This window comes from Osmerus mordax, chromosome 21, assembly GCF_038355195.1.
Source record: "Osmerus mordax isolate fOsmMor3 chromosome 21, fOsmMor3.pri, whole genome shotgun sequence".
NCBI classification, from domain to species: domain Eukaryota; kingdom Metazoa; phylum Chordata; class Actinopteri; order Osmeriformes; family Osmeridae; genus Osmerus; species Osmerus mordax.
This window is the reverse complement of record NC_090070.1, coordinates 6,359,065-6,383,878: the sequence shown is the minus strand read 5'-3', so window position 1 is coordinate 6,383,878 and position 24,814 is coordinate 6,359,065. Positions and strand designations below refer to the sequence as shown.

The 24,814-nt window shown below is 43.8% G+C and overlaps 2 protein-coding genes across 2 annotated transcripts; both read left to right on the top strand.

The window, feature by feature from the left end:
• The first annotated feature begins 397 nt into the window (after positions 1-397).
• On the top strand, positions 398-21,498 carry abcc6a (ATP-binding cassette, sub-family C (CFTR/MRP), member 6a). The gene is made up of 31 exons (XM_067258888.1): positions 398-486; positions 4,502-4,678; positions 5,594-5,719; positions 7,785-7,922; positions 10,035-10,157; positions 11,552-11,613; positions 11,715-11,846; positions 12,378-12,584; positions 13,461-13,638; positions 13,860-14,021; positions 14,182-14,274; positions 14,989-15,192; positions 15,287-15,433; positions 15,523-15,610; positions 16,138-16,207; positions 16,305-16,431; positions 16,527-16,703; positions 16,852-17,019; positions 17,204-17,390; positions 17,521-17,602; positions 17,721-17,838; positions 18,000-18,207; positions 18,302-18,612; positions 18,869-19,068; positions 19,286-19,412; positions 19,646-19,747; positions 19,917-20,063; positions 20,280-20,438; positions 20,588-20,754; positions 20,947-21,141; positions 21,333-21,498. The coding sequence occupies exons 1-31, from the start codon at positions 445-447 to the stop codon at positions 21,439-21,441; spliced, it is 4,533 nt and encodes a 1,510-aa protein (XP_067114989.1). The 5' UTR covers positions 398-444; the 3' UTR covers positions 21,442-21,498.
• Positions 21,499-23,372: 1,874 nt separating this feature from the next.
• Positions 23,373-24,814, top strand: cep20 (centrosomal protein 20). The gene is made up of 5 exons (XM_067258889.1): positions 23,373-23,412; positions 23,717-23,914; positions 24,074-24,158; positions 24,265-24,408; positions 24,519-24,814. The coding sequence occupies exons 1-4, from the start codon at positions 23,385-23,387 to the stop codon at positions 24,398-24,400; spliced, it is 447 nt and encodes a 148-aa protein (XP_067114990.1). The 5' UTR covers positions 23,373-23,384; the 3' UTR covers positions 24,401-24,408; positions 24,519-24,814.

Sequence of the window (24,814 nt, the reverse complement as noted above, 5' to 3'; positions counted from 1 at the left end):
CCACCTAACAAGGAAGCACACTCATAAACAGCCGAGACAGACAGAGGGAGAGTCAGAGAGACCAAGCATCGCACAGAAGCACCAGGTGTAGGACGAGACGCAGACACTCGAGGAAGGTACAAAGTACAACAGTGCTTTCACAGAGAAAGGGAAAGTTTTCACCCACACAAACACACACTCTTAGTCATACATAGAGAGACTCTCTCACTCTCCTGAACACACACTGAGTGACTGTGCCACCCAGCTTGAGCAGCAGAGATCAAGGCTGAAACAGAGTGCCTTGACCGGTAGAGGAAAAGTCTCACACAGAGACAACCACACACACACACATACACACAGTATAACCCCCACTCGCACGCTGCGTGTCTGTGCTCCCTGGGGCAAGGAGCAGGGATATTCTACCCAAGCAAGAGGAGCATCAGTGAGGAAGAGGAAGGAGGGTGGATGGATGCCTTTTGCAAACTAAGTGGCTTGGACCCCCTTTGGGTAAGTGGACATCTGGTTTTCATTTAGATGTTAATCAACCTGAGTGTCAATTAACTTCAAAACTTAAAGAACATACTGTATATTACAAATATGTATATATATATTACAATTGTGATGCAATGTGTATAACTAGAGTTAACTCAATGGTAATATTTTTATTTATTGAATTGGTAGTACTTGTTCATTGAATTAATGGTGTTCTTAGTCAAATGTCTATATCCACATGAACAGCTAAAGTGAGTTGGTTTGTAAATGTATATATGGTCAATATGTAAAGTTGTCAATATGATCAGCCTGATTTCAAATGTTCTATTTATATGTCCATCATTAGCTGGCAGCACCTCAATCAAAAGTCTGAATTGTTAAATAGGTCTAATGAGGTCCAAAATCTATCTATATCAAGAACTGATTGTCAACGAATCCTTCCTCAAATGACTATTCACATTTAGAGAGAGACATGGGCATGACACACCACAAGACTGTCCTGACAACGTAGCTTGGCACGGTGACGTCCCACCAAAACGACTGTTTCCTTGGCTGACTTTTCCAGAAACAAAGGATGCCCGACGATGACGAACATCAGTTCCATCTGACCTTACACACACCCCCACACTGATCTAAAGTCACAAAGGTAAAGTGAGAGTTAATGGGACTCAGCTTTTGGAAGGAAAAAAAAGCGAGGGCAATGTTACCTGATACTTCCCTTCGGTCCGCCAGGCTACAGAGAGGGTCTGTGTCCCTGTTGGCATTTTCAAATGTCATCCTAATCCTATGTAAGTCCTACACATTAGCTTTGAGGAAAGCTTGCAGACCGGTGCATGTCTCAGAGAGGTAAGCTAGTCCCATGGGAGATGGAGCACCACTGTGCAAGAATACAATACAATGCTGGTTGAGGAAAAGTTCGGTCTTTTTTAGGAGGTTGTTATTTTGTTGTTGAAGCATGTGAGAATTCTTTTTTTTTTTTTTACTTTAGCTTATTTTAAATGTGAAAACTGACAGTGATACAGCAAGCAAACCAACCATCTTTTGACTCTATGAAATCCTACAGTGCCTTATTTGGGTTACAAAGTTTCAGAAATCTGACTTGGTGTTCAGAACCACCAGTTTACTTTTGCATGGGGGGTGTCCAAGGCTCAGACTGAGGTGTTTTGATATGCAAAAAATGTAAGATAACATTTTGTCAACAGCTTTCTTTTTTTCCCATAACTTTCATAATATTATATGATTATGATATTTTCAATCCCTACAGTTATAATTTCTCCACCTGAACATGGTGAACGACTATAATCCCTCATTTAGAGGTGTGGTTCAGGGAACACCTATCTTACAAGCCTCTGGGAGTACACAGCAGAGAATGTATGGTATCTAAACAGTTTTGTTTCCATGGAAGTGTTCTTCTAAATCAAAGTGCACAGTGATTTGAGTGACAGGATAGTGGGAAGTGGTGGGTTTGCCAAGACAGTGGGAAAGCACAGTACCAGAGGACTCCTCTAAATTTACATTTATTAATTTAGCTTTTATCCAAAACGACTTCCAAGAGAGAGCTTTACAAAAAAGTGCATAGGTTCAATGATCATAAACAACGAGATAGCCCCAAAAACATTGCGGGTAGCCAAAACATGAGCATACATTGTGAAAAGCAAATAAGTGCCGATGGGAAGAAACATAAGAGCATGTAGTTTAACAAATTACAAATTAAACAACATGAACCTCAAAAGTGCAAGAATGTACCTGTAGGAAAGCAAGCAACAATAATATAATTTACAGAGAGTACAAGTAGTTGTATATCAGTTACAACTAACCAACAAGAGCAAGAAGTCCCTCAATAAGTGTCATTGTTTTCCTGGAGGAAATAAACTAAAATACTTATTTGTGGGCGCCAGGCAAAATTTCAAGAAAGTACAGTGTTACTTGATATCAGAACATTGACAGAATGGAGAACATCCATTCTGCAATAACTATAAGCTACTGTTTTAGCATCACAGCCCCAGGCGGGCTTTTCTCAGTTCACATCAGCATGTCTGTTAGGTAAAAATAGACACCATGTTGCCATCCAAACCTGAGTGTGGGATAACTTCTGTGGCTACTTCAGCCATAGCTCAAAAACCCTGAGTCAGCCTTCCAAGAGAGAGCTTTGAGTGTGTTCGACAAAGTTACATTTATGACATGAAAGTTAAAGCGTCTGTTCACCTGCCCGCGTGGACCACAGAAGTAAGGAGTATCTGTGAGAAACAGCCTCCCACTCGCTGTCACTTTCACAATTTGTCACTTTAATAGTGTGGTAACTACTGACGAAGAAGAGTTCTGTTCGTCTTTTCAGGAACGGTGCAGCTATTCAGTTTGTTCCTGGGTTTAGAAGTATCAATCAATCAATCCGCTGAGTGGAGAGAGAATCTAAACACTCTTGACATGACTAATAACCCACCAATACACAGTGTTGCTACCAAAGTTTCTCTGAGGCTTGAAGGTCAGAGTACAGAATTTATAGTAGGAAATGAAAAAACAAGATAACATACAGCCAACCGGTATTCGTTATTTAATCAAGCGGATGCTACATCATAGATCCGTGACTGTCATCAGAACATGCTCAAGGAACGCATGTGAATGAATAACAAGACAGAATATATGAACAGACATTAAGGCAATAGCTGATCTACTGATTGTGAAGGACACATGCGCAAAATAAGTCCCAGATTTCTTCCACACTACATCACAGAACAGCAGCAGAGAGAGTAAAGGAAAGTCTACTTGTGAAGGGGAGTATCTTTTTTCATGGTAGTAATTTATTACGACGTAGTGACACACTCCTTGCATTGTGAGAACACATTTGTAAAGGTGCAGAAGCTCATTATACTGGACCTTGATCCTCCAACTCTTCCTTTCAACCGTTCTTCTTCTCGTCCCCAGACACTAAAAGTATTACAGTGTAAATGAAAGGAGCCTTAACCAGATTATCAAGAGAGCGAGTGGATAGTTTGTTGACAGTTTGAGTGCCTATGGAGCCACCCTAGATCTTTGTCCAAATAAAGTGGAGCCCAAACCAACACCCTTGCTTGCCAGGACCTGGGAACCAGAAACGCCTCTCACCTGCCGTGGTTCAGTGGCGGAGCAGAGCCCCGGGTGGGTGCACAGGCCCGAGGGTGTTGTTGCGTAACGGCCCTCGCTGCAGCTGCGATGGATTGCGGTGACTCTCTTTATACCCCATCTGGAGTTCAGCCAGTCGCTCGGGATTTTTAGCCGCTTGCGATTCTGGCGAACAAGCGTATTCGCGCCCCACGCGTGTCCGACAGTAAACCACTTCCCCTTGCGAATCCACAGGCCCGTCTAGCTCGCGCAAGCCAGTCAAAACATGTGTGAAAACAACAGAGTACTTAGGGATGAAGTATTTTAGACTTTTTGCTATTGAGTATCCAGCCATGATGCCATAGTCAACGTGATGTAATGTGAAAATGTTTTGGCCTCAACACCTGCATAATCTCACTGGCCTAGGACTACTATAAAAAGCTTTGACCTCATAATAATGTGTTGATTTCCATCCCTCCTAAGAGTAAGGGAAAGTTTTCAATACGCTCAAGTCCTGGTAAGAAAATTCCAAGACTTGACTCAGCTCTTTAAAAAAACAAACAAAACAAAAAACAAGAGAAAACCTCCCCAAGTCCAAGGCACACATGGGTTCTGTTGACTTGCTGGGGTTTCACTCTCCATTGCCTAGATACATAGAACGCGACATAGGCTCGCCCCTTGGTCCAACTTCTCTGGAACCCTGCCCGTCCTCGTCTACGAACTGTGAATAATTTCTCAGTGGACGAATACAGGGAGGAGTGCTAGACTAAACTGCCAGTGCATGACAGATAGTCATTCAACCTTGACTAAAAAGAGGATTTGGGAAACAAGATTAATGCTTTGGGTTAAGGAAATGTCTGTTTTTACCTTTGACTAAATGAATGCTCTTTGTGAGTGGTCACTCTGCTCGTCTAACATCTGCTCTTCCCTTGTTCTTAATCCCTTACTGAAGGATTGGAACCGAACGTGGTACACGGCCAACCCGGACCTGACCCAGTGTTTCCAGAACACGGTTCTGGTGTGGGTCCCATGCGTCTACCTCTGGCTGTGTGCTCCCTTCTATGGCCTCCACCTCTACTGCCATGACCGTGGACGCATCCGCATCTCCTGCCTCTGCACCACAAAGATGGTGAGTGGCACACAGTAAAAACAACCACTATCCAAGCACTTGAAAAGACTGAAAAAACGAAACCAAAATGCCCCCAAAAAACTGATAATCGAAGAGAGAACAATTAGCTCTACGAGTACGGTTCACAAGTAACCAGAATTTCCATGCTCACCAGCGGCCTAGTTTAAATGTCTGTGAGCTGATTATGATACTGTGTATCAAAACATGTATTATCCAAGAGGCACAGAGCAGTCTTCTTCACTATTCTCGTCAGAGCAAGCTAAGCTACTAGCCACCCTAAACCACAAGAGTATACTGCCCCAAGGTCATTAACATTATACAAGACCAAACAAGTGTTGGAGTGCAACAACCATATCTGCTATAAAATAATACAAGGGTGTGAAAAACAAAGCACACATGGCAGAAAGGAGGTTTAGTAGGGGTACAATGTCATGCCTCAATAAATGCCAGAGAGGAAAATCACATGGGAAAATGTGTGATGGTTTAAAGAGGATAATCAACAATGCGTGGAGGTGTTTACAGGAAGTTTCTTTATTAAAAGAGATGTACGTTTTACGGTTTTGGTCATCCTACATTCAGTATGGGCACATTTTGAAGTCGTACAGTCATCATGCTATCAAGTTAGAACATTTTGATTTAGACATGAGGATAAAAATATAGGGCTGGACCATGATTAAATTCTTTAGACCTCACAAGTTTGACACAAGATGTGACATTTAAAAACTTACTGCATGGACTCAATTGTAGGTAAATACCTGATAGCTATTCAAAAGTAAACTTAAAGGCGGTTACACCAAAAACTGACATACTGTGTGTAAATATAAACCCTCCATTTCACCCAATGATCATGTACAGCTGAATCAGGCCGATTATTGACATGGTGTTCTCCCACCTCTCCTGTGTGCCCATGTCCAGGTGCTGGGCTTCCTGCTGGCTTCCTTTGGCTTCGTGGAGTTCTTCTACATCCTGCTGGAAAGGAGAGATGAGATCCACCACCACATGGTGTTCCTGCTCAGCCCCATCATACGCAGCCTGACCGTGGTACATAATCTCTCTCTCTCTCTCTCTCTCTCTCTCTCTCTCTCTCTCTCTCTCTGTCCCTCACTCTGTCCCTCACACACATTCACTCTCACTCTCTATCTCCTCTCTTTGTCATTGTGTATGCCATTGTTTATACTGCAAATGCTCCCTTTCTCTGTGTCTCTCTCTAGGAGCGAGACAGCAGTTGTATTTGGGTTGTGAGCTAAGTGTGAGTGCATATAGTTGCCATCCCGGTCCTACTAGACATGCCTTCAGTGTGTTGATGCCTCCAAACTATCCTGCACTGCCGTCAATTCTCCATTGAATTCAGAAAAGGTTTTGATGGTCAGGAGAAATTCATGCATAGCACTGTAGACTCTATGTAGAAGGTGATGTAAGATTTACAACTACCTCGTGAAGCAGAGGCCGTGTAGGAGGAGCGGATGTATGGCAGTATGCCTCCCGTAGAGACGACCCACAGACCCACTACCCATAATCCTTAGCCACAATCCCCTTTTCTCCTATGGACCAAACAGAAGTCCTGCACAGACTCACTCGCTCAGAATCAGACAGCATAGCCCACCTGTGGTTGCCTCAGACTCCTAAGTCAATATTGTGAAAGTTGGGGTGAAAAGCCCACTGAGACAGCTCTTGTACCAAACGTGAATTGAAAAAGGTCATCCATTTTCAGAGCATCACTTAGTAGTCCCTAGAGTTGGTAGAAGTTTGTGCAGTGCATTCGAATGTGCCACAGTTACCACTCTTGAAATTTACTTTACAAGAGAAAAAGGAATAAAATCAGAAACCAAGCTGATATTTAGAAGGGTTTCATTGACTGGGTGGCGCATGTTGAAAGTTCCCCATCTAGTTTTCAATCGTGTAAAACAACACTAAAACACTGTGTGCCCATTTTTTTCAAAACCACTTTGTTATGGTCCTCCATTTTCTTAGTCAATGCAAGGGATTCTGTTCCGCCTTCATCGGTAAACCCCCAGTTTGTGGTCTAAGGGATCCAAGCACTCCATTGACTGTAATCAGTGACCCTGTGACGCACAGGTTTATTTCCTCCTCCCAATGCACCAGACGTTCCATATAATTAGTAGGTATAGTAGGCATCAAGTGAGGGCTTAGTAATGGACTTAGTTCCACCCACTCACTTCCATTCATAGGGAATGTCCCGTGTGGCCGGTAAATGTGGCTACTTGGGCTCAGAAATGGTACATTAAAAAAGTCATTTGTAACGTATACACCATATGGGCCAGTTTGGGTTTCCTCAAAGATTAGCACCAAAAATGACATTGCGGCAATGGAGATTCTCAATTAAGGTGAATATTTGGTGTATACTGGGGTCAGTCTGTGTACAATCAACAAAGTCAGTTGTAGAGGAATGTTGTTGATGTGTCAAGAACATGAATTATTATGAGGCCGCTGGATCAGGATAAAGCTGTGGTTCTGATGGGTCTTCCCAATGCTAACCAGTATGGTCACCATTATGTAACCTAAACCCACCACTTTCTCCATTTGGAAAGGAGCTGGCACGATAGTATGACGTCCCACTCTGCCGAAAACTCTGACAGGGAACACTTGTTCCAAACCCATGCAGACAGTGGTGCCCAAACACTGAATCAGATCTGTTGTTTTAGTTTTTTAGGAAATATACAGTGTAGTTCAAGCTTTTATTTTAAGGATGAAAAGCACATGAAACAAAAGTCAAACAATGAAGTTAAAGTGTTGTGTAGAACCAGGGCATATTGTACATCTGTTGTGTTTTTATAGGAGTAGTCAGCAGAAGAACAGCTGTGCCCGTGGGTTGGGAAATCCCAAATCTAACCTCCTAAGCCTAAAACCAACAAAAGCTAAATCCCCCAAATGGCTCTATTTTAGGTTCCAGCACTGGGGGAGCGTAAGGAATCACAGCAACTAGTGATACAGACGACTTCCTCAAAGTTGCTCTGCAAGCAGGGGCTCGGTAGAGGACCGTTAAAAGTGTAAAAGAACACAGATTTACTTATTTATTTGTCTAATCTCTGTCTCTCACTCACTCTCTCTCCCTCCACCCCCCCCTTTCTGTCTCCCCTTTTGACAGGTCCTGGCTGTATGCATCATCCAGCTGGAGAGGATACGAGGCTGCCGCTCCTCTGTGTTCCTCTTCCTATTCTGGCTCCTCTCTGTGATGTGTTCACTGGTGCCCCTCAGAGCCAAGATCCAACTGGCCATGGAAGAGGTGAAATACTCCTTTAACATGTGACGTCACGCGAAACCGTCCCGATACTGTAGATAAGCTGCCGCTTGGATGAAACGGGTCATGAAGCACTGCGGTATTGTCGACGTTAGCTTGACTGTGATACTTAGCTTGACTGTGATACTTAGCTTGACTGTGCATGTACTTAACCCTCGTGCTGCTTTCGGGTCACATGACCCAAAGGTTCATAACGAACCATCGTTGTGTTTACCCAATTTTACCCAATACAAAAACAAATACAAATAATTTTCTTTTAACCTTCGCAATGTGGGGGGTCTGACACAGCCCAACGGTTAAAAGAAAATGCTTCACTTTGTTTTTGTATGTGGTAAAGTTGTCGCAATACGACGGTGGGTCACAATGACTGATGGGTCAGAACGACCCGAAGATAACACAAGGGTTAAACTGTGGTGCCAAGCTTGTACTTTGTGTCCCTACTGAATTAGAGATGTCAGATGGGCTGGTTTGCCATAGTCTAGACTTCAAACTGAGCTGCTATGGTCTGGGAGCAAAGCAGTGTCTGCTTCGTTTTTTTACACATCCGCAAAGCTAACCAAAGTCACCCCAAGCTATCCATCCCTGAGCGGATGATACTACCATTTCTGGTCTGCTCCCCTCGCCCCAAATGTGTGTGTCTGTTGGTGTGGGAGTGCATGTGTATGTTTACATTCCCCCACTCTTCCTGCATATCCTGCAGACACTGCAATCATTGTCATCTGGGGCGGGTGTCTATAAAAACCCACGGCCATGGCTAGTCAAATTAGCATTTCTAAAAACACGTACAACCAAACATAAAAACGTCTCAATTTTTGTTTTATCATCCCCGTTTTGACAGTGCTGAGGGAAAGGTAATGATGGCTATAGGAGAAGGCATGGTAAGATATGGCCAGCCAGGGTCAAACCAGAACCATGTCAGCACCCTGTTTATGAACAGTGCCTGCCAGTACACAGCAACTAGGAACTGTGTGTATCCTCATCATTGCAGTCACACACACGCCAGGCATTTGTACAGACACAGGCTCCCATAGACACACACACAGAGCACACTGACAATTCTTACACATTACACAAAATTGTCACATCGCTGCCTGTCTAACACTTTTTACCTTCTCAAAAGAATGAGTAGTGGGCAGATTGGCTCAATGGGCCTACCAGAGTAAGATACTGAAAACACAGTAATTTAGTCATTTTAGTGACATTTGTTATTATTTATTTTTTAAACATGTCTGCTTATAAAGAAGTGGCATTCGTACAACACTTGAGTTGAGCGAGTTCTTATTTTCAGACCCTGCAGCCAACCACGTTGACCTACACTCACCACCCACTCTCAGCACACCATCTTGTCGCTGTTTTTGCTTTGTGGTCGGATCTAGCCCCCCCTCCGTATCTCCACACTGGGGACCACATTACTCCAGGGGGACGAACTTTACTGTTTACAATGGCACTAGCTTTCACATATACCCCTTGCTACACTGCAGACTGTGAGAAGTGGTAAACACAAAGTCTTGCCAAAAAGGCCACATGTCCTCCCCTCTTTTGTATGTTAAGAATAACACACGAACACCACATTTCACATGTGTTGTCGAGTGGTTAATATCTCTGCCCCGGACTTTTCCCTCCATCAAGAATGTGGGTGCTGCTGATTTTCAGACACAATCTGTTACTCTATTTACAGATATGGGCCCTCCTTAGCGTGACTGGGACATTTTACCATGGTTTTATTTATATAAAGCAAACCATTAAGAATACTGTTTTCACCATAATTGGGCTTAGCTGTTAAAAAAAGTTTCCTTGTGTCTATGCCCCTTTCTTTATCGCCATATCCTTTCTTATATACACATGTGCCCTTGTATGGGAAACCTTAAGTTAAATCCAAAAGTCTCACACAAACCAACATTGATAATACATAGCATTGTTGCTACACCACATCGAGTAATCTTTACACAAACTCCTGAGGTTATTTTCTCAATGCAAGGGTGATTTTCTTTGTTGCATCTGTGCTTTTTGCCTTGATTACATAATACTAAGTATAAAGGACAGTAGTTGATGATATGCTTCACAATTTCAGTTTACTTTCTGTTTTCTGTTTTACAGGGTATATCGAGTGATATAGTACGCTACCTGGCCTTTTTCTCCTACTTCACACTACAAATGGCCCAGCTCTTTCTTTGCTGTTTTGCTGACCAACCCCCTGAGGGAAAAACTGTCTTTGAAAAGGTAGGCAACACATTTGGACCTCTTCCGTCACAATGTGTCCAAAAGTCTGAGTGAATGCCTGGGAAGGAATCTTGTGGTTCTGAAACCCCTTTTGGAGGAAGCTCGGTGATTCACTTCCTCCCCTTTGCCCATTCACACACTGGCTTCCTATGAGGAAAGTGTGAATGAGTGTCTGTCTGTCTGTCCTCCTCGTTCCATTCATCCAACACACACCCCAGTGGATAACATGACCCGTGCCTAGCCCTGACCACATGACCGCTACACCAACGCAGCTTTTAATTCAGTATCAGATTCCACCCTTTCTCTCTCACGCTCCACTCTTACACAAGTCGACATCATCGTAAAATATTTTTCCGACCGAAGAGACTCAAAATGTTGTGACAAATGACACACCAGTTCGAATCAGGCATGTGGTCAAACCTACACTGTAGTGTACCAAAGCCTGGTCGGTCCTCGATCACTTCTCTATGCATTTTCATGTAGAAAAACAAGAAAACAAACTCAAGAGACCCTAATGTCTTCTAACATCTGCCTGGTGGTGGTGGTGGTGAAGTCGAGAAGCTGGAAGCCACAGCCTAGTGTGGTGTGTGACACACCCATGGGTCCATCCTCGGTGTGTTCTGCTCCTCCTCTTCCCACATCTTGGTGAGCTTTACTCACTCACTCAGAGCGAAAGGGACTGAGACAGGAAGAAGTCAGGAGGAGGAAAGAAGGAGGGATGAAGTTAGAGAGACCTCCGGTGAGGGGGCGTATTTAAGAGAGGGGGTGCACATGTTGGAGTGCGTACACAAAACTACTGCTCTGTGTGCAGAGGCAATTTTAGGTTTTAAAACTGTGGGTGCAAAGGGTAGTAAAAAAAAAAAAAACAACGCTTACAAAAACATGCGCAAAATGAATACTAGATCTTAAAAATTTTAATTAATCATTAGAGTACAACAAACCATGATAGAACATAAAACTCTGACATCACTTAAACATGTTCTAAAAACATTTCATCAGTTTTTTACATTCATTTGAAAATGTAAATTTTTTCATCTCAACAGTAGGGGGTGCAAATGCTAACCCGCGGTAAAATCGCCTATGCTGTGTGTGTAAGTGTGGGCCTGTGTTCAGTATGTGTGTTCCTCCCACCACTGTGATGGCACTTTTCCACCCAGCAGAGACCTTTTTCTGGCCCTGCTCTGACCTCTGTTGACACAATCTGCAGTAAATACACCGTCTCCACAATGATCTCCCCACTCCTCTCAAACTCATTAGTATCCAGTAAACAGAATGCTCCACACGTACATCATCCAACTGTTAAAGGCAACCTCTGAGGTGTTTTCCAAAATCCTTCCAGGAAGATAATTACTTGGTGGTAAAGATTTGGTGACATTGCCTTTAATCTCTTTCAGAACCCATGTCCAGTGAAAGATGCCTCCTTCCTCTCCAAGATTCTCTTCTGGTGGTTCACTGGGTAAAACGTCTTTTGCAACCCCTCAATTATGTAAAGCTGACTCACTGGGTGTTTTTTTGGTTTGTATTAAAAAAAACATGACTGCATTTTGGATCCCTCAGGCTTGTTGTCAAGGGTTATCGTACCCCTCTCGAAGCTGATGACCTGTGGACTTTGAGGGAGAAGGACACATCTGACAGGATCATCTCTGACTTGGAAAAAGAATGGACTACAGAATGCGCCAAACTACAACAGTAAGAAACACTTACAAGTGTGTAATCTATAACTGTTGCTTATCAAGCCCATTTTGTGGCACCATGGTTAAACGTCCGTCGACTATCAGGCCTGATAAAGGCTCCTTGAGTCAGTCGTGCTGGTCTTGGTAATCGAAATTGGGTCTGTCACATTTGGGACGAAAATTGATCAAAATAAGCGAGTTGAGGGAATAAAGCCCTGTAATGTCGAGACAAAAGCACTGTGTCATTTTCAAGGCTTGTTAACAGATCCACCCTTTGAAGATCCAGTTGTTAAATCTCATAACCTCGGACTTAAGTGCTCCACTACTCACGTGTTAACGGATAATACTTTTTACGGCTGCAGCATTCTTGTACGCATCGGTTGACGTGTTGACAACAACAATGGCTAATTTCTTCGTCTTTTGGTCTTCCATAGTCTGTTCTGCATTAAAGAGACTAGAAAGCAGACGGTTAGGCACCATGCTAGGGCAATTTATTAACACAGAAGCCCTTAAGTCTGTTCTGTTGTTTTCCCTTCCCCTCTGGCAGGCAGGAGAGGGCTCTGGCGTCAGGCGTGGCGCTGGGCACCAGATTGCCTGACCAGGCCCAGCTCCTCAGGAAGCTGCAGAAAGAGCAGAGCTCTGGATTCTTTCTGCTAAGAACGCTGGCACGAAATTTCGGACCGTACTTTTTGACTGGGACGCTGTGCATCATGGTCCATGATGCCTTCATGTTCTCCATCCCCCAGGTGCTCAGGTAAGAGGTTATGTTCACATAGAAGGCACAGCCGGGAACAGTATCCTTAGTTTCCAAACACTCTGTACTGTAGTTTGCACTACATTCTTCACCAAACTTATCTCCCACACATAATTATTGACCCAGACACTGACATCCATTCAAAAACAGAATCAGGCCACCCCAACATCCAATGCTAGTTTTTTTTTTTTTAACGACTCAGATTTCCAAACAAAAAAAGACCTGCCAACAAAAACTGGTTCACTGTTGACCCCGCCATCTAATGCCAGCCAGTCAGACAGGAATCTTGTTGTTGCACAGCCAAGACTTGTGGAAGTGTTAATTACGGTCACGGCTTGTGTGAACGAGGGAAGGAGAAGGAAACCACAGCTCCTCGCCTCTGCTCGGAGGACACTGTTTCTCCAGGCTGCAGGGAGGGAAGAAGGTGGCTGTAAATGGCAGAACTGCTGAGGTTGTGCTGGTGGACCACAATAAGAGAGCCGTTAGCCAAGTGTGAGGGAAGACGGGCCACAAGAGCAGCACTGTTGTGCAACTGGAGCTGCTCTGTGTGGACATGGAGGTCTGTGGCAACAGTACTACTCAAGGCCACTGGCTTTGGTCATAATAGTGAAAGTTAGCGTGGAGAGGCATGCCTAAGAAACTTGACAACAAAGGCAGACTTGGCAGAGTGTGACCATGTTGACACATGGACACCACTTAATGGAGTGCACTTGCTATATTAGACTCCTCGCATCCAAGTTGTGTCATCTTACTCACTGTCACACAATAAATGTCTCAGAAGCACTCAGTATACAGATAAACTGATAAAGTAAAGTGATACTATAGGCAGACAGTTTGTTTGATACTCTGCCTCACCTTTTTTCTTCATTTGCACAGTCTGCTGCTTGGTTTCATGAAGGACGAAAACGCCCCCTTGTGGAAGGGCTATTTCTACGCCATCCTCATGTTCTTGCTGTCCTGCCTCCAGTCCCTGTTCAACCACCAGTACATGTACACCTGCTTCACCGTAGGCATGAGGGTGAAGACAGCTGTGATGGGCCTCGTCTACAGAAAGGTGGGTTATGCTACACTACATGTGGTCTGGTCAGTGAGGGGATGGGCTGAAGGCAAAGGCATGAAATACTGACAACAATGTAAATAGTAAATGTTTATATTTTTCTCAAAAACATCTAACATGAAGAAACCACATGCAACGAAGGACGTCCTGAAATGTAATTGAAACTGTGTAACAGGATTTATTTATCCCCTAACTATGTCATTCCTCTTTCACTCCAGTCATTGGTCATCAACAGTGCTTCCAGGAGGACCTGCACAGTGGGAGAGATAGTGAACCTGGTATCAGCTGACACTCAGAAACTAATGGACTTTGTGGTGTACTTCAATGCCGTGTGGCTGGCCCCCATTGAAGTAGCATTGTGTCTCTTCTTTTTGTGGCAGGTGAGAAACAGTTTTTGACTTCCTCTAAGCGAATGCCAGAAAAAGGTCCTTGATTATTCCACTGATGTAATTTCTACTTCTCAAACCCTCCATGACAACAGAATAGCTGGCATGTAATAACTGACATGACTGTAGGATAATATACTTTTTCTTTTTTCAGCTTCTTGGTCCATCTGCACTGGCTGGCATTGCCACTGTCATCCTCATCTTCCCACTCAACGGATTCATAGCCAAAAAAAGGAGCAAACTGCAGGTACTTTACTGGTGATTTTGGAATGATTCTGTGTCATTTCAAACTCAGTGGCAGAAATCAGAGAACATCTGGATGTGTTAGGTCAGAAATTCCACAGCTGGTTTAGACAGTGTGTAGGCGTATTGGCCCAGATGCTCGAGTCTCTTAACCTTTTGATGTCTCAACAATGTGAAGCAAAGGAAAAGACAGCTACAGGAAAATAGTGCATTTTTAATTTCTCTTTTTGGAAGAACAACAGACGTTCTACAACAACGTCAGTTTAATCGAACTTCCAGTCGAGAATGTGCTGACCGCTTTCTTGGCTTCTTTGTTGTTTCCTTGTTATAAAACTGCTAACCGTTAGGAGCTGTGACCAGTACAGTAAAACTGTAACAATTTAATTGAATTAAACGTCATTAAAAGTAATTCTTGTTTTGGATGTTGTGCTCAACATATGTTGGTTATGGACTATTATCAACAAATCCATGTCTGCAGATGTTTCTCTAAACCTTCCTCCTACTGGGGTGCTTTTCCCTGCTTGTGTGTGTGTGTGTGTATGTGTGTGTGTAGGTGTGTGTGTGTGTGTATGTGTGTGTGTAGGTGTGTGTGTGTGTATGTGTGTATGTGTGTGGTTACTGTTCAGTTACTACTGCACCATCTATTATCTCAGGATAGTAGATCACAGTAAATATTGCCGTTTGTGCCTTTGGAGTTGATCGATTGACTGGTTTCCAGGAGGTCCAGATGAAGTTCATGGATAGTCGGATTAAGTTGATGAACGAGATCCTGAACGGGATCAAAATCCTCAAGTTCTATGCCTGGGAGAAGGCCTTCCTGGAGCAGGTGCTGGGCTACAGGGAGAAGGAGCTAAAAGCGCTGAAGAAGTCCCAGATCCTCTACTCCATCTCCATCGCCTCCTTCAACTCCTCGTCGTTCGTGGTATGTTTGCTGGAAGTTTCCTTTTTACATCATCAAGCAGAATCAATCCGTCAAAGTTCATCCAAATTAAGCATTCCTTTCTTCTCAACACCAGATTGCCTTTGCCATGTTTGGGGTCTATGTGATGATTGATGAGAAGAACGTGCTGGATGCCCAGAAGGTCTTTGTGTCTATGGCACTGATAAACATTTTAAAGACCCCACTGAGTCAACTACCTTTCGCCATGAGCACCACAATGCAGGTGAGGTGGATTTTCAAAAGTTCACGTGTCCTAAAGAAAACCTCGGTCATTCCAATATTTGATTTCCAAAACTTCTCTGTGTTATATAGGCTGTTGTTTCCCTGAAGCGCCTGGGAAAATATCTATGTTCAGAAGAGCTTAAAGTAGAAAATGTGACCAAGGCTCCTTTGAGTACTGGTAAGAACACGAACACAAACACAACACAAAACTATTTTCTCTCACTGTATTTGTTACAATGCATTTTGAAATGATAAGCCCTTAAAAAAGTGAAGTGAAAGGAAATATGTTGTTTACATCGGTGGAATCCCACAGCCATGTTTGGCTAATGTGTGTTGTCACTTCCTGGGACTGAGGTTGACAGAATAATTATAGGATGTTCCCGTCCACTGGCCGAATGTAAATCCCCCTGAGTCAGATATGTGATTTAGAAAACACCCAAGCTCAATTTTCTTTGTTTGTATTCTGTCAGCACTTCCTAAGGCAGTTTATTAAAGCAACACACTGTAATTTAAAGATCAAACTAATCAGATCCCTTGTAATTATGTTCAGTCTGCAATTTGACATGAAATAAAGTCTGGCCATGGCACGAGTGCATTCACCTAACTAGCATGTGCCCTTGGAAAAACTGGACATTGTTGACCTATGCCTATTTCTCTTTCCTCCCTTCTCTCACTCTCTTTTCCTTCTCTCTCTCTCTCTGTCAGATGGAGAATGTGTTGTGATTGACAACGGAACTTTCAGTTGGTCGAAGGAGGGTCCTCTCTGTCTCAAAAGGTAAGTTGCGCAATTTCAAATCATTACCTATTGAAATATTTTGAGATTGCATTTAAAGTAGGCTTCACCCTTCATCATTACACCTTTCATCAAACAGGATCAATGTGTGTGCACCACGTGGGTCTCTTGTAGCTGTTGTGGGGCACGTGGGTAGTGGGAAGTCCTCCCTTCTGTCGGCTATGCTTGGGGAGACAGAGAAGAGGAGTGGCAGAGTCTCAGTCAAGGTCAGCCATTTTGAAAAGTTAGCTTTTGTATCTATCTGACAGTGTTGTCTGTATTCATGACTGATATCTTCTACGTTTGTGTTTTTCCTCAACAGGGCTCTGTGGCCTATGTTCCCCAGCAAGCCTGGATCCAGAATGCCACGGTCCAGGACAACATAGTATTTGGGCGTGAGAAGCAGAAGACGTGGTACCAGCGTGTGTTAGAGGCCTGTGCCCTGTTGCCTGATCTTGAGATCCTACCTGCCGGAGATGCCACAGAGATTGGGGAGAAGGTGAGATTCATCCATCTCTACAGCTAAAACAGTTTATTGATTGTTTTGAAGTAGCCCTAATAGTTATTCAACTTGTCTCAAAAACTGAGTTCTAAGGTGAAGTGGCTTAGATTTAATTCCTTCCTCTTTGTCCTGGTCTTCCTGGTAGGGTTTGAACCTCTCGGGTGGGCAAAAGCAGAGGGTGAGCCTTGCGAGGGCCGTGTACAGGAAGGCTGACGTGTACCTGCTGGACGACCCGCTGTCCGCCGTGGATGCCCACGTAGGCCAGCACATCTTCGACAAAGTCATTGGACCAAAGGGAGTTCTCAGAGATAAGGTAACAACTGTTCAAGCAAGCTCGCGAAATTCAATGCCTGACCTCTTTGTGACTTGTCACAACCATTACATTTGTCCATTGAAGGCATAGACACAACACCGAGACATTTCAGGAACACCATTGAGCTGACACTGTTTTTTGTTCCCATTGTTCATTTTGGGAATGCTATGTGGGTTCTCCGCAGACTCGTGTCCTGGTCACCCATGGGACCAGCTTTCTGCCGCAGGCCGACCTCATCCTCGTGATGGTGGACGGAGAGATCACAGAGAGCGGCTCCTACCAAGAACTGCTGAGTCGCCATGGTGCCTTTGCAGATTTTATTCACACCTTTGCCAGCACTGACCGTAAAGAGAGTGCCATACAGAGAGGAGGTATGTAGGAGCTTGAACATGCTTTAATGAACTGACATGGATTGGGTTAACCCTAACTCCAAGAAAGTGAGAACTTTTTTTAAAAGGGCTCTTCTTACTAAAAGCACACACTGTGTGTCCTGTGGTGCAGGTTCCAGGAAGTCCACAGCTCGGCTGAGCGTGACAGATTTTATGCCATTCTCCAGAGACCTGTCCCAGGAGCAGCTCATTGGGTATGTGAAAATTGACCCTGTGACACGCTCCTGAACATGTACAGCTCTGGACAAAAAGTGTGTGAGTCGCTCTGTGTAAAAGCATCTGCTGAAGGGATTACTTGTAAATATCCTTTAGGGGTGATACCAACAGCACCAACCTTCAAGGTATGGAGCCCATGTCTGAAACAGACCTAGAGCCAATCCCAGAAGACCTAGGGAAGCTGACTCAGGTGGACAAGGCTCGCACTGGACGAGTGAGTCAAAAACATACAATGGCTGTTCTTAAGAAATCTTAATTTGATCTTCTTTTACCTTGTTGATAGTGTCGATTTCATTTCAGCTTCATCAACTCTGGTGGAACATAGTGGTACATTGTGCTGGATTTGGATGCAAATGTCTCTTCTTTCTACGCCAGGTGCGACTGGAGATGTACGTGGAGTACTTCAAGACCATCGGCCTGGCCTTCATCATCCCCATTGTGTTCCTGTATGCCTTCCAGCAGGGTGCCTCTCTGGCCTACAACTACTGGCTCAGCCTCTGGGCTGATGGACCCATCGTCAACGGCACCCAGATTGACACCGACATGAAGCTGGGCGTCTATGGAGCTTTGGGCTTTGCGCAAGGTCGGTGGACGTGACATATCACTACGACAGTTTTTCCATGATCCAGATATACGCCCGGAACTGGTCATTTATCACACTGCTTTGTCGTTTACAGGTATAGCTATTTTTGGAACGACGGTGGCCATCTCCGTGGGTGGCATCATCGCCTCCCGCCACCTCCACATGGACCTGCTGAAGAACGTGCTCCACTCCCCAATGTCCTTCTTTGAGTGCACACCTAGCGGCAACCTGCTCAACCGCTTTGCCAAGGAGATCGACGCGATTGACTGCATGATCCCTGAAGGGCTGAAGATGATGTTGGGCTACCTTTTCAAGCTGATGGAAGTCTGCATCATCGTGCTGTTGGCCACTCCCTTTGCTGCCGTGGTCATTCTGCCCCTCGCCCTCCTCTACGCCTTTGTTCAGGCAAGTTCTGATCCAGCATATCTCTCATGGCTTGGCAGGATTCGATTCCACATAGCACCACTGTACCATAGGACATAAAAGCTTTTTATGACTCTAAAACTCAACATGCTGATTCAGATTTTGGTTTAATTTTTCTTTTCCTGCTGACATTAATGTTACACAAATCCACAAGCAAGGCCAGACCTTGGAACCACCCTTCCCATTCCTCTCCTCCATTCGTTTTATTAAAACCTCCTACTTTTCCGCGGGGTCACAGAGTTTCTACGTGGCCACATCCTGCCAGCTGCGGCGGCTGGAGTCGGTGAGCCGCTCGCCCATCTACACACATTTCAACGAGACGGTGCAGGGCGCCAGTGTCATCCGGGCCTTCGGGGAACAGTCCAGATTCATCCAGCAGGCTAACAAGAGGGTCGACTTCAACCAGATGTCCTACTTCCCTCGCTTTGTGGCAACCAGGTGAACTTTTTTTTAACTCGGTCGTTTGATTTCACTTCGGTCTTCTTTCGTATGGTAGCTTAAAACTTCACAGGTAGTTTATAGTCCTACATTTTAGTCACACAGATTCGGACATTAAAAGTAATGCTATCCACTGTCGTATCTTGAGTGTAATGTTGTATACTCAGAATGAGAAATAAATGTCTGCACACCTAATCTGACATTGTCCTATTTACAGGTGGTTGGCAGTCAATCTGGAGTTTGTTGGCAATGGTGTTGTTTTAGCTGCTGCCATCCTCTCTGTAATGGGAAAAGACACTCTGAGTCCTGGCATTGTTGGTTTGGCTGTGTCACACTCCCTCCAGGTGAGGTATTCAGTTGAATATAAATTCACACTATATCTCCATCAAAAAACATTTGGTACAACCCCTCAGGCTCCAATCAAGCATAAACAGTTACAGGAAAACACATTAGAACGTTAGGCTAAGTTGTGGTTTGCCGCTAGGCACTGAACGTTTGATATACTGTTTGTGCAAACTCCAACCATATCTTCGTTCAGGCCAGGGCAAGTTTTAAATGTCTTGTTTTTGTTTTGCAGGTGACTGGAATTCTGAGCTGGATCGTGAGGGCGTGGACAGATGTGGAGAACAACATAGTGTCAGTGGAGAGAGTTAAGGAGTACTCTGACACTGTTAAAGAGGTGGGCATGTTTCTCTTTTGGAGGGAAACTTCCTTCAGAGTGATGCGAATATTACACAACATACCGTATGGCAAATCGAAAGAAATTGGACTGTTGATCTAGAATATAAACAAACAGCACGGTTCAAGGCTACTTTATAAACTGTCCTTGACTCACCCTTCCCCCCTAGGCTGCTTGGAGTGTGGAGGGCAGTACCCTGCCCCTGGCCTGGCCCCAGACTGGCACCATCGAGTTCCATGATTATGGGTTGCAGTACCGCAAAGGCCTGGATTGGGCACTCAAAGGCATCACCCTGCGTATCCAGGAGAGAGAAAAGGTCAGGACTTTGGATTAAAGATTATTTCTGCCCTCTAACCCTATGTAAATAACTCTGGGTCTAGGACTCAAGTTTTTCCCCACTGTCAGAAGAAAACTCAACCTCATCATGACAAAATACTGTATATTGGAATACATTGTTGGAATTAGTTTGTGCTGGGAGCATGGGGTTTTATATGCACTTTCAAACTATTCTGCGAATATCTGTCACTTCCAGGTTGGCATAGTGGGAAGGACAGGAGCAGGGAAGTCTTCACTGGCTCTGGGGATTTTTAGGATATTGGAGGCTGCCAAGGGAAAGATCTACATCGATGGTGTGAACATTGCAGAGATTGGACTACACAACCTCCGATCCCGCATCACTATCATCCCTCAGGTAATACACAGTCAATACAGTCAAATTGATGTAAAAACAGATGGATGATCATGTTTTGGCCCATTTGTATTGGTAAATAAAATACCTGCAAAGAATGTTCTGGAAGGAACCTGTGATGTGAGGTTGGACTATTTCCTTTTCTCCATCAGGACCCTGTGCTGTTCTCTGGCTCCATGAGAATGAACCTTGACCCCTTTGACGCCTACACAGATGAAGAAGTGTGGAGTGCTCTGGAGCTCGCTCACCTCAAGAACTTTGTGTCTGGACTTCCGGACAAACTCAACTACGAATGCTCGGAGGGAGGCGAGAACCTCAGGTGAAACACAAGCCTTGCACTGTAGATTACACAAACTTTCATACACCCTCTCAGCTGTGGCTTTCATATACCCTTAGGCTGTAGTTACCAACCAGGGCCTAGTTCTATCATCTGAAATGATGCACCACTTTGACAGGGTACCATTTAAGACACAGCATGAATCTTTCAACCTATCCATCTTCTCTTGTATAGTCTTGGTCAGCGCCAGCTGGTCTGCCTTGCCCGAGCTCTCCTGAGAAAGACCAAGATCCTGGTTCTGGACGAGGCCACAGCAGCAGTGGACCTGGAGACTGACACCCTCATCCAGTCCACCATCCGTAGCCAGTTTGAGGACTGCACTGTGCTGACCATCGCCCATCGCCTCAACACCATCATGGACTACACCAGGTAACAGCACAACTCTTTAGCAGGTTTACAGTGTTACAGTGTACACGTGGCAAGTGTCATTCATTCCTTACAAAAAAATCACAAGCAATGCTTGTGTATACAAAGTATTCTCCATGTAATGATAAAGGCTAATGATGGTAGAGATAAGGAAAATTCAATATCACATTTGACCCTCTCTTCACCTTCCACAGAGTCATTGTCATGGACAAGGGTCACATCACAGAGATGGACTCCCCAGCCAACCTCATTGCTCAGAGAGGACAGTTCTACTGGATGTGCAGGGAGGCTGGGCTGGTCTAGGCTCCCCAAGCTCCACCAAGGGTCTCTCTGTGGCTAGGGAAAACGTACACAAAGTACCCTGGTCCACTCTCAAATCTAATCAGGTAGAGAATTGGCCATTTAATGCTCTAATCAAGGCAGCTCGAACTCTTACTTAAGGGCATTGCTTTTCGGAAAGGTGACCCGGAAGTGACGTTTCTGGTCACAGAAAGTAAGGTCTTGTTAAATGACTGTTATTGCAAGTGCTGTTCTTGGACTATTAGAGTTTTTAGATGGTTAGATTTTTTTTTTGTGATGCATGTTGTAAATAGTTTACGTACAGTAGAGGAGTGTAGAGTGTCATATTTTTTTTAAAGGGTACTTAGGGATGGAAAAAGTGCCAAGGAATCAAAAGAAAGGACTTTTCACTCTCTGAATGTGAACCCAGTTGTTCTGTCAGGATCTGCTACTTTAAATGAAGTCATTATTATGAAGAACATGGTACTGTACATTTGTCAATGTAGAAGTCTCAGGCCAAATGCAACAACTATATTCATGGTTATTCCACACAGAAAACATAAACCAACAGAAAAAATTGAATCATTGAATTTGTATTCACCTCAAGCGACCTCAGCCTCAGAAAGATGACTAGTTTCTTAGACAATAACTCCCCCCCCCCCCCTCCAAAAAATAAACTGGGAGAAGGAGTGCTTTCGCCGTCTAGCCCTCACTAGTCATTTAATGTTTTATGAGTTGGGGAAAAGAAGAAAACAGTTGATGAGGCCAAGGTGCTAGCAAGCGTCCAACTATGTTGCGGTGTTTGTTTATTTCAGTCAAAGTAAACACATTTATAATGGACGATAGAAAATTATCGACCAATATGCAACCTGACCTTTCCAAAGCTGCTTGTGGGAAACCCAACACGAATGAAGGGAATACCAATACAAAGCAGCAGTGATGAATCCAGGACTTCCATTTGCTTCCGTCTGCTTGCCAGCCGCTCACCAACACACAAACAAACTGAAAACTACATTATTTTAGGTTCTGAAGTAAGAGTTTATCTCCTTATAGATGTGTTATTTTTGATAATTTTTGTTAGGCTATTACAGGCTGTGTAGAAAATGTCTCCTTGTTGACTATATGCATTTTCTAGAGATCCACATGGATTTTCCAAGAGAAGTGACCTTATTGTATTTTTGTCTTACTGGTTTAGACAGTATGCTAAGAAGCTATACTATATGTAAGTATAATGTAATGTAAGTGGCCTTCAAAATCTAAAGATTGTATTATATTTATACTTTTATATTCAATCTGTTCATTATTGATTGATTGATGCAATGTCTGTAAAATACGTTATGCTGGATACAATAAAACATTTGTTAGAAATACTGATTTAAATGGTACCTTGTACAGCAATGCTCTTATAAGTGGCCATACAGTTATGCATGATTGCACTTTATAACCAAGGAATCTGGAAATTATTCTCGACACTCCATATTACAGACTTTCCATAACAAGTAGATAATATAGGGGGGAGTCAGGTGGCTGAGCGGTTAAAGAATCGGTCTAGTAATCAGAAGGTCGCTGGTTCGATTCCCGGCCGTGCAAAATGACGTTGTGTCCTTGGGCAAGGCACTTCACCCTACTTGCCTTGGGGGAATGTCCCTGTAATTACTGTAAATCGCTCTGGATAAGAGCGTCTGCTAAATGACTAAATGTAAATGTAATATAAACGCTTTTGGGTGAATTATAAAATGCTGGATGATTCCAGATTGTAGACATCTGAACGCCAAGTGATTTCATGTGACTTCAGTTTAGGGGAGATATTTAGACACCATCATGAAACTAAAAGGATTGCTTAACCGTGCAACTGTAGCTTCACAGTTACACCACGAGATGGCAGCAGATAATAACTCGTGTCGTCAGTTTTCCCCTTTGAACTCAAGGAAAAGTGAACGTCATTTCATTTGTTTACACCTGTTGCAATGGCGACCATAACAGAACTGAAATGCGGTAAGACCCCTGACATGTTTCACTTTTAAAACAGTACAAGCACAAAACTATATCGTTTTAATAGCTGTTTAACTTATTCAAAGCTAGCGGCGATATGGCTATGCTTAAAATGACTAGATACCTACCTCAAATAAAGTTGATCACGAAGTGACATAGTTTGCTATGTTAGCTGCGCTGTTTGGTTAGCTTATCTAACAATGAAACACTATGAACCCGTTGAGTAGCCAGCAATGGTTATTTTATGTCCAAAATCTTCTAGTGTTGCCACATTTCTTACCCTTTTGATGAACTTCTTGACTTCAAGCGTTAAGAGAGACCCTGGAATCTCGAGGAGTCTTGGGGCAGTTGAAGGCTCGCATCAGGGCTGAAGTGTTCAACGCGCTAGATGACCAGAGCGAACCCCGTCCCGCGCTGTCGCACGAGAACTTGCTTATAAACGAGCTCATCCGCGAGTACCTGGAATTCAACAAGTACAGATACACAGCCTCGGTGTTGACCGCGGGTGAGAGACCGATACTTGCCTTCACCGACTTCCGTTTGTAAATGTCTAGCTGTGGCAAGTCAGAGGAGGACATAGGTCAAATATGCCTATGTTGGTTGTATTGTTAAGCTTGTGAGCTCTCATTGAAACGATTACAAGTTATATGTATTCTATTCACAGAATCAGGCCAACCTGAAGTTCCACTGGACAGACAGTTCATGGCGAACGAGCTAAAGGTTGTGGAGGATCCTAGTTCAAAATCTGTGTAAGCTTTTCTAAGGCTTAATGTGGAGACCACTTAATATGCCACATATATGCATATATACATCTTTGTTGTTGTCCTGGTTCTCAGATGCAATTTATATTTCCAGGCCACTTCTCTATGGCTTGCTGTCCCACTTCCTGAACAGCAGTGGTGACAGTGGACCGAAACTGTTCCTCAGGAGTTCGTCTGCTCCGAGTGGAACCAGAGAAGCCAACTCGCTCCCTGGAGCCTCTGACTTCTAACACAGCGGGTGAGAGAAAAGGGAAATTTGGGCCTTGATTTTTGCCAAACCCAAAATGTTGATGGCTGTGATCATGCAGTCAGAAATTGGGTGAAAGAGATACAATTTCTCCTTCTCAGGTTGTCTTCACTGCAGTGTGGAAGAAGACACATTTTCTTCTGGAAAGGAAATGGCCTGGACTTGTGATAAAAGCCTTAATGGTATGTTGCCAAATCAGGGAACAGACTGAGCTCCTTATACATTCCTTAAGTGTCTGTTTGCAAGTTGATTGTCATCAGTGAGCAGAGAGGTTTTTGATTGTGTTTAAAGTTGGTTGACTTTATCGATCTGCTTTTGTTTTATAGTCAATTTTGACTTTCTTTTTTTGTACAATAATTGTATGTGTATGAATGTATTTAAGTCGTTATATAAATAA